This window comes from Mustela nigripes, chromosome 1 (assembly GCF_022355385.1).
Source record: "Mustela nigripes isolate SB6536 chromosome 1, MUSNIG.SB6536, whole genome shotgun sequence".
NCBI classification, from domain to species: domain Eukaryota; kingdom Metazoa; phylum Chordata; class Mammalia; order Carnivora; family Mustelidae; genus Mustela; species Mustela nigripes.
In genome coordinates, this window is record NC_081557.1 from 13,623,360 (window position 1) to 13,633,258 (window position 9,899).

Consider the following 9,899-nt stretch of genomic DNA (forward strand, 5'->3'; position numbering starts at 1 on the left):
TATGATAAGATATGGTAGGGAAAATATGTCAATAACTAGACTGCAACATCAATGTGTAAGTCCATAAGTTGGAAAGGATTTAGCCATTCCCTGACAATTTTTAATCTGACTTCGATCATGTTTGTGCCTTGAGATTTTAACATCAGTGTAATAATTAAGCAAATGTGAATGTCCAATTTTAGTAATATATGATAGCAATGTATGTAGTTATCTATTTTACTGATAAAGAACTAATGAATATTCATGGTATGTACCTACCTATAAGACCTATTAAGGGAAACAATGAAGCCTACCTATTCTAAACTTGGACATGGTGCATAATTGCATTGATTTTAAATTATTTCCATTAGAATAAGGATAAATCCGTCTCAAAAATTTCAAGAATAAAGCAGATTCATTCCTGTTTTTTATTTCTCTGTAGGTACTACAGACTGGCTCTATGGTAAGGCAATGCCAAATTTCACAGATGTGACAGAATTTATTCTTCTGGGCTTGACCAGCCGTCAGGAATTTCAAGTTCTCTTTTTTGTGGTATTCCTTGTCGTGTACATGATCACTCTGTTAGGGAACATTGGCATGATCATTTTGATCAGCATCAGTCCTCAGCTTCAGAGCCCTATGTACTTTTTCTTGAGTCATTTGTCTTTTGTGGATGTGTGGTTCTCTTCCAACGTCACCCCTAAAATGCTGGAAAACTTAATATCAGAGACAAAAACCATTTCCTATGTGGGGTGTTTGGTGCAGTGCTACTTTTTCATTGCCCTTGTGCACGTGGAAGTCTATATCTTGGCAGTGATGGCTTTCGATCGCTACATGGCCATCTGCAACCCTTTGCTTTATGGAAGTAAAATGTCCAGGACTGTCTGTGTTCGACTTATCTCTGTGCCTTATGTCTATGGGTTCTCTGTTAGTTTAATATGTACACTCTGGACATATGGCTTATACTTCTGTGGAAACTTTGAAATCAACCACTTCTATTGTGCAGACCCTCCTCTCATCAAGATTGCCTGTGGGGGAGTCCACATCAAAGAATACACGATGATTGTTATTGCTGGAATTAACTTCACGTATTCTCTCTCTGTGGTTCTCATCTCCTACACCCTCATTGTAGTCACTGTGCTACGCATGCGCTCCGCCGATGGCAGGAGGAAGGCATTTTCCACATGTGGGTCCCACTTGACAGCTGTTACTATGTTTTATGGGACTCTCATATTCATGTATCTCAGACGTCCCACTGAGGAGTCTGTGGAGCAGGGGAAAATGGTGGCTGTGTTTTACACCACAGTGATCCCCATGCTGAATCCCATGATCTACAGTCTGAGGAACAAGGATGTGAAAGAGGCGGTCCACAAAGCAATTGCCAAGGCAAACAAGGGCCGATGAAACTTCATTAAATAGTTTTGTGGTATGTTGCTACCTATTATGAATGTCCAGGCATAAAAGTCTTAATGCAACAAGGATTTTCTAAAGGCAACTCTTACATACAATAAGAGGTCCAATCTAACACAGGATGCCTTACTCCAGAAGGGACTCCCACTGCTAAGACTGCTTTATTCTATATATACAACCTTATCATCAAAACTGACATATTAGTGTCATTCAGAATGTACATAAAATTGTGTTAAGTGTAGTCATTGGAGGAATTCATAAATGACTCTATATAAATAAATATTAATTACAGATACCTTTGCTAGAGTTGAACATGTTTTCCTAGGGTATTTCCCTATACCCATGCTCCTCTACCTAGAAAAAGAGTAATAATTCATGTATTTTTCATGACCTTAGGTATGTTAATGGTTCCTGATTAACCAAAAAGTGTTCTATAACGTTCGTTCACACATGGACTTCTGAAAATGGAATTGTATTCAGAATCTTCAACCTGTGTCTCAGGACCATCATAAATTATATCTTCAGTATGTGTTGTTTGGTAGTTAACAATGTTTCTGCTTCAGTAAGCTGTTTATTCTAACTCTACTCTTTAGTTTGGATTCTGGTAAAACTCTTTTTTTTTTTTTTTAAAGATTTTATTTCTTTGACAAAGGGAAAGGGAGAGAAGCCGGGTAGCAGCAGAGAGAGAGAGAGAGAAGTAGGCTCCCCACTGAACACAAAACCTGATGTAGGGCTTGATCCCAGGATCCTGAGATCATCACCTGAGCTGAAGGCAGACGCTGAATGAGCACCCAGGCGTTCCTTGATTCTGGTATAACTCTGGTTATAAGCTGCTAAATAAAGAACTGAAGAATATAATGTTAATGAGAAGAAACTAGGATCCAGCAATAACTTCGGATCATATCAACCAAAGGTTTAATGGGACAAAGTCTGGCAGAGGTCCTATTTCATATATCAGAAAATTTATAGATTCATTTTTTAAATTATGCTGAGGACAGGAAACTCCTTTGTCATAAGCGTTCACCCTTTTAAGAGCCGGAAATTTATCTATTTATTCTTGTTACTTTCTATTTATTTATGAGCCTCTTTCTCATTTGTAGTGGTTGTCATCTAAAGTTCAGTTTTCAGATTTATTTAGAGAAAATTATGAATTAGTTTAAGAAAAATATGTAAGCAAATAAGTGTGATATGTTAATGAGAAAGTGTGATATGCTTATGTCAAGTGTGACATGCTAATGAGGAAAAACCATAAGGCATAGTAATAATCTAAAAGTCAGAAAACACAACTGATGACCACAAACACTCATATACACATTTGCCTGTCATATATCTATATCATCTATATCTATGTATATCTATAGATATATTTAGTCACTGTGCATATATTATATAGTATAATGCATACAGCAACTTCTTGGGACTGCTGTCACATACTACTTCCCTTGGGGGTTATATATATCCATTGTCTTAATTTCTTCAGAGTCCAATAATTTCTGCAATGTCCAAGACATTACAAACCATTACATGGTTTGAATGAGACAAAGTCCAGTAGGTCTGTTGTGAAAGTCTCTCTTGTTACACCATCAGTTAATTTTAGTCATATAATATTCAAACAGCAGACTGATTTATTTAGAATCCACCTTTTGCCCATCTTATTATTGGAGGAGGTCATTGACAGGACACAACTGCCAGTTGACTGTCAAGCTGGACCAAGGCAAGAGCTCCTTATTCCTTCCCCTGTCTTTGGAATGTTCTCCCACAGTAGGAGCCATTTTCAAGGATAAAGCCTTGGAGAGCAAAGTGTTGTTGAAGACCATCTGCACGTATATGTGACTGAACCCTGTGAAGGCCTCCATATACACTTTTAAGATTCTGGCAGGAACCTGTGGAGATTTACTTATGTGGCCACCTAAGACCAGCCTCACATGTAAGTTTCCTTCCTTATGAGATGGCACCTATCAATCTGTAGGGCTCTACCTCTTCCTTTGGTCTTTGTCCTTATAGGAAGAAGCCAGTTTCAGATTTCACTGAGGAAATTCCCAAGGTTAGAAATTAACACTTACTAAAAAAAGGTTGTTGCACTTTAAAGCCACAGAAACCATTCAAAGTATCTTAATAAAAATAAGCAAGAAGCAAATGTATTTTTGTTTTAGTTTCTGTTTTTAAGTAAAATTATAGTGGTATTTTACAAAACTCAGGGGCAGGGAACATAACTAGGTTTTACAAGAAACTAGCAGTTGGGTGATTTGGATTTCTTATTTTTCTTTCTCTACAGATCAGCATTCTGTTTTTTAGTGCTCAGGGAAGCCTTAAGTGAAAACCTCAGCTCCAGAATTCACTTAATTTAAGGTTAAGTGATCAGCTGAGACTCACTGGAATTACAGGATTACAATGACAGATTCCATTGAAAGACATCTGATTGGCTCATTCTCAGTCATGTAATCACCTCAATGTGCTGTGCTTTTAGGGGTAGGACTCCTAGTGCAATGACAATGTCCCATTCCACATCTGTGAGGAAGGAGAGTCTCAGAGGGGACAGTAACTTTGTAAACAAGAATGCCATCTACACTGTGTTCCTTTTGTCTCCTTAGCCATTCATTCACTCCACCCCTATACTACCATTCAGAGTAGTTACAGGGGTTGAATTAGACCCTAAGAGGGACACATTGTAGAGGATAAATTCATCAAACCCTAACCTGGGAATTGAGCTTACCAGACTGAAAAACCTAAACCCTGTGCCTGAGCCAAACCCAGGCATGTCATAATATACTGGCAGAATAACAAAGCAGAAGGGGTAGGTATTTATACTGTATTTGTACTGAACGCTGGTGGGCTTCTCCCAAAAGAATCAGGAATGAGAATTTGCTATTTATTTATTTATTTATTTATAAATTTTATTTATTTATTTGACAAAGATCACAAGTAGGCAGAGAAGCAGGCAGAGAGAGAGGGAAGCAGTCTCCCTGCTGAGCAAGAGCCCAGTGTGGAGCTTGATCCCAGGACTCTGGGATCATGACTTGAGCCAAGGAAAGAGGCTTTAACCCACTGAGCCACCCAGGCGTCCCTATTTATTTATTTATGAATGGGCTTTCAATACCTGTTTTCCACACTAGTACTGCCTTATCCCACATATTCTCCTTTCTCCTTGGGGCCTGATACAACGCTTCAGGAGAAAACGTCTTGAAAAATGTCTGGAGGCACTTGTGGCTAGTAGCTCATGCTACTGGAATTTTTGCCTTGGTGGCACATTGATTGCCTTAGTGACCCTTTTCTGACCCTTTAATTTTCTCAGAGTGTTACTAACTCCTATCAAAACTAGAAGTTTGTTTTTGTAATTATTTGGTTGACATTTGCCTTCTCTACCAGAGTTCAGCCTTATCAGGCAGGAATGTGCTTGCTTTGGCTCACAATATCAAGCACACAGTGGACACTGAGTATTTGAATTTATGAGTGAAAAAAACGTATTACATTCTGGTTGAAGGTTTAAGTGGATTTGGATTTTTTTTCCTTATAATCACTGCAACATAGAGTTATATTCTTGGAATGTGACAGCAATCATAATTACCATATTGTTTTTCTTTTTTAAAATTAATTAATTTATTTTTTTAAATAAACATATAATGTATTTTTATCCCCAGGGGTACAGGTCTGTGAAATCGCCAGGTTTACACACTTCACAGCACTCACCATAGCACATACCCTCCCCAATGTCCAGATCTCCAACACCCTCTTCTGTCCTCCCGCCCCCCAGCAACCCTCAGTCTGTTGTTTGAGATTGAGTCCTTTATGGTTTGTCTCCCTCCCAATCCCATCTTCTTTCATTTTTTCTTTTCCTACCCCCAACCCCACCACATTGCATACCATATATTTTTAACTACATCTGGCCTGTCCCCTAATCCTCGGTAAAGTTCCCATATCCCCCCAAAATATCCCCATATTCCAAAGAAACTTTGGAAAGCACAGCTCTGCTTAGGGAATTTAGGGATAGGTATACATTTTTGCTTTGGAGAGTAGAGCTTTCTAAAAGGTAATCATGATTCTCAAATCTGCATAATGAAAAATGACATCTTTTCAAAGGACATGATAATTGTATAATACCAGGGAGTGACCAGCAATGTATCTAGTGGTGGTCAGAGGCAGAGTGAGGACTGGTGGTTAGCAGACCAGGTAGAGGTGGGGGCAGGCTATGAAATGACATCAGAATGGACAAGAAACTTACTTCACCAACTTCCCTGCCCCCTTCTCTGTCTTCCACCAATATACAAACATACTTTTTTTAATTAATTATTTTTATTAATATATATGTATTATTTGCCCCAGGGGTACAGGTCTGTGAAGAAGCAGTTGACTCTTATCATTTGAACAGTAGCTATCGAGGCCAGTATTATCTGGGTGATATACCTAAACAGTAACAATTTGTTAAAAGTCTAAATTCTACTCCTTTAAACATTTCATCTTATTATAGACTATATGAAAAATATAATTCATGTACAAAATAATTTTATTCATATAAAGGGTGGTAAAAATGAATTTACCCCATCAAAAGCTTATAAAAGATTATAAAAACAATGTATCTACATATGGCATTACTCCAAGTTAGACATTACTCCAAGTCATTTTTTAAAGTTTGTTAAAAACAGGACATAACATTTGTCAATTGCTTTCCTTAAGGCATTTTTTACCTCTTGGTTCCTCAAGCTATAGATCATGGGGTTTAGCATAGGAATTACTATTGTGTAGAACACAGAGGCCATTTTGTCTGTGTCAAGGGAATGGTTTGATTTTGGCTGCAGATACATGAAGATCAGAGTCCCATAGAATATAGTCACAGCAGTCAGGTGAGAGGCACAAGTAGAAAAAGCTTTGCACCTCCCTTCTGTAGATTGGATTTTCAAGATGGCGGCCACTATGTATAAGTAAGAAATAAGAACTGTTGTCAAAGAGCTGATCATGTTGAATCCAGCAAAGATGAAAATCAAGATTTCTTTGAGGCTGGTGTCCGAGCAGGCGAGGGCCATCAAAGGGACATCATCACAATAGAAGTGATTGATGATATTGGGGCCACAGTAAATCAGTTGGAAAGTAACAACTGTATGGAGCAAAGCAACAGAAAAGCTGTATAAGTAAGGGCCTATTACCAGTTGCATACACACCTTTCGGGACATAATCACCATGTAGAGAAGAGGATTGCAGATGGCCACATAACGATCATAAGCCATTACTGCAAGAAGGAACATCTCTGAAATCAGGAAGTTCAGGAAAAAGCCCAGCTGTGTTGCACATGCATAGAAAGATATAGACTTGTGCTTGCTTAGGAGGGTTTCCAGGAATTTGGGGGTTACTGATGAAGAGTAACAGAGGTCTACAATGGCCAGATTACTGAGAAAAAAGTACATGGGTGTGTGAAGTCGAGAATCCAATCGGATTAATGAAATCATCCCAAGGTTCCCTATGAAAGTTAGAGTATACACCACTGAAATGAGCACAAACAGAATGACTTCAAACTCTCTATGGACTGAAAAACCCAAAAGAATGAATTCCGTCACTTTGGTTCTATTCCTTTCAGCCATTTATTCCAGTCTCTTAACTGCTGAAAAAAGACAAGATAAATCCAGAGACAAATTATTTAGTCAAGGAATTGTCACCAGATGCCAACTCTTGCGTGTTTTAGCTTCAGAAATTATATTTCATTGAGGTGGAATTTAAAAACAAACAAATACATCCCATTTCAAACTGTTCTCTCTGGCTGTTCATAATTTTCTGAGGTCAAAAATTGAGGAACTATAAACAAATAAATTGATGGCTATATAGTAAAAATAACAAAGAAACAAAAATTATATTGGGTAAGAAGAAGAAAACAAATTTTTATTTCCTGCCCCTTTATTTTCTTCTTCATGGAGCAAACCCATAATGCATCAATTTGTCTTTTTGAATAGATACTTTTTTTTTCAATTTTAATAAGTACGCCTTATGCTAAATGAAAAGGTAAACAGGATATCCGATGTGGAAAGTGGACCATTAAATGTTTTTATTTGTGAATTAGGCAAATTTTAAAGTGTATATGTTAGTTCATTTTCAAATACTGCAATCTAAAAATTAAAAAATAATATGCTTGTGAGTAGGAATAGAATATGTATTTTTTAAAAATATAGTTCTTTGGATTATAGTGTTTATGGTATTCTATTTTAATTACTTCCAATGTTTATAGTTGGAAATGTTTTCCAGCATTTCTGGTAAATTCTCAGCGAAACAATAGCATGCATTCTTACTTTTAAAAGGTGGCAAACTCTTTGTCAAAAGAAGGAATGATTTTCAAGAAAAAATACTCTTTTCATATGATGTTTGTAAAGTTTTCATTATCACAAAAATGACTTTTGGATGCCTGGGTGACTCAGTCATTTAAGTGTCTGCCTTCAGTTCAGGTCCTGATCCAGGGGCCTGGGATGGAGCCCTGCATCTGGCTCCCTGCTCAGCAGGGAATCTTTCTCCCTCTCCCTCTGCCCTTCCCCCACCCCACCCCACCCCTGGTTTGTGTGCTCCTTCTCGCTCTCATGTTCTCTCTGTCTCTCTCAAATAAATAAACAAAATATTTCTTAAAAGGCAATGGCTTTCATGTCCACAGTTATGAATATATCAATATTACCTCTTGGTCCAGCTTAGGGATCCAAGCTGTCAGTCATTATTGGTGAGTCAATTTCCCTTATTGGATTCTGTATTTATAAGACATGTGAAGCCATGTCTTTCTCCAATTACCACCATATTCACAGTCTTCTTAGACCCCTGACCCTCAGTGTCTTCTCACCTTCATCTCCAAAGTCAGAATTAATTTATCTTATTCCATATATAACTCGCCTGTAGTTATCACAACTTACATGGTGTGGTTTTGGGGAGTTACATGTCTCTTTCCACCTCTGAGACTGTGAAAGTTCACTTTAATTTTGTGAGGAAAATAAAAGATAAGAAATTCTCACCATATCAAATACACATATACATATAGACAGTGTGTGAAATCTCTTTTTCTCCCCAAAGGTATTACCCAAAGGGAAACAGTTTTGTCTAAGTGGTCAGAAAAATCATCTTTTAAATTTTCTCTTCTTCCTTTATTGACTCAGCTTAACACTGTAAATGGCACCTAATGCATTCTCCAAAATTACACAAAATACATACATGCACACATACATGTATTCATACAAACATATATAAGTGTTGTGTATGGATATATATATGCATATGTGTATGTGTATAAACACACATGCATACTCACATACATAAAATCTGACATGAAAACAATTTTCTCTCTCATTCATTTTCTTCCTTCTTGGTAGAACCAAAGCTCACCTTGTGAAAGGTGTGTTTGGATAGAATTTTGGAACTGGCTTGTCTTCCTGAGCTGGCATCTCCCTTCTCTGGGTGTAGAGCAGAAGGGGAAATGAGAAAGTGTTGATGGGATCACTTTGGATGTTTGAAAGGTGGAAGTTTTATTATGAGTTACTTTTCTTGGTACTCATACTGGAATCAGGCTCATTTTCTTCCCTTGTACAACCATTAAAAGAGAGGAAAAAAATGCAAAATCTACATTTTCATCAATTTCAGATTTTGAAAAGACCAGCCCCCATTTTTGTGTATTACTTTCACTTCTGAATAGCTTTTTGATACACATTTCTTGAACCCATCAAGATTTTCTCCTAAGAGAAAGGCAATAGATACATAAAAGCTTGTCTTCTACAGAAACTGATTTCTGAAGTTTTGTCAACAGTGAAATATATTTCCTCCAAAGGAAGCCTTAGTCTCAGTGAGCTACTGAGGGGTATAGCTTATTCTGGGAGCATTAAGAGGATTATTTCATTCTTGCGTTTAGATGTTAGCTTCATCCAGTTGGAGCGGAGTCAGACAGGGTCATCTATTTTCTTTTTAATGGGGAAAACTGGATGACTTGGGGAAGGTCTGTGGAAATGACAAACCATACCTGTTTAACCTACCTGGTTGTGGAAGAAATCCTCTCCTGAATGTTTTCAAAGGGGCCTCCTTCCAATGACACTATCCAATGATAGTGAGTGTACGTGAATGAGTGATATAGGCTTTATACAATGGAGTCTTTATTCCCTAGCAAGTTAATTCCCAGTGTTCCACAACATGACTACCTTAGGGTCACTGACACTCCAGGGCACAACTATGATTAAAAAGTTCTAATTAGGAAAAGATTAGTCCAGGAAACAAATTTGACATTAGGTCATATTCAAATTAGAACTGTCTCACCATAAAATCACTAGTCTTTGGTTATGTATGTCCAATCTGATTTATGTAAACAAAACAAAGAGAAACAAAATCAAATGGCAAGCAATTTAAATTACAACCATTTTTAATGTCATTATTTGTAATTGTCCCTTTCTGCCTATGTGACCATTTTAGAGGGATTCTGATTTAATCATTTGTCTTATCTAGCTGAGTGAGTTTTATATCTAGAAGTTCTAAATTTTTTAAAAGGTATTTTATTTATATAATTGACAGAC

General features: G+C 37.3%; 2 protein-coding genes across 2 annotated transcripts; one reads left to right on the forward strand and one right to left on the reverse strand.

Annotated features, from left to right (window-relative positions):
• Nucleotides 1-450: 450 nt before the first annotated feature.
• LOC132009936 (olfactory receptor 5M9) lies at nucleotides 451-1,383 on the forward strand. Its single transcript, XM_059387951.1, has one exon. The coding sequence runs from the start codon at nucleotides 451-453 to the stop codon at nucleotides 1,381-1,383; it is 933 nt and encodes a 310-aa protein (XP_059243934.1).
• Nucleotides 1,384-6,002: 4,619 nt separating this feature from the next.
• On the reverse strand, nucleotides 6,003-6,959 carry LOC132009948 (olfactory receptor 8U3-like). The gene has a single exon (XM_059387959.1). The coding sequence runs from the start codon at nucleotides 6,957-6,959 to the stop codon at nucleotides 6,003-6,005; it is 957 nt and encodes a 318-aa protein (XP_059243942.1).
• Between the last annotated feature and the right edge of the window lie 2,940 nt (nucleotides 6,960-9,899).

Excerpts from the sequence above, each read along its gene's own strand:
- LOC132009948 (XM_059387959.1), bottom strand. The coding sequence starts at position 6,959 with ATGGCTGAAAGGAATAGAACCAAAGTGACGGAATTCATTCTTTTGGGT.
- LOC132009936 (XM_059387951.1), top strand. The coding sequence starts at position 451 with ATGCCAAATTTCACAGATGTGACAGAATTTATTCTTCTGGGCTTGACC.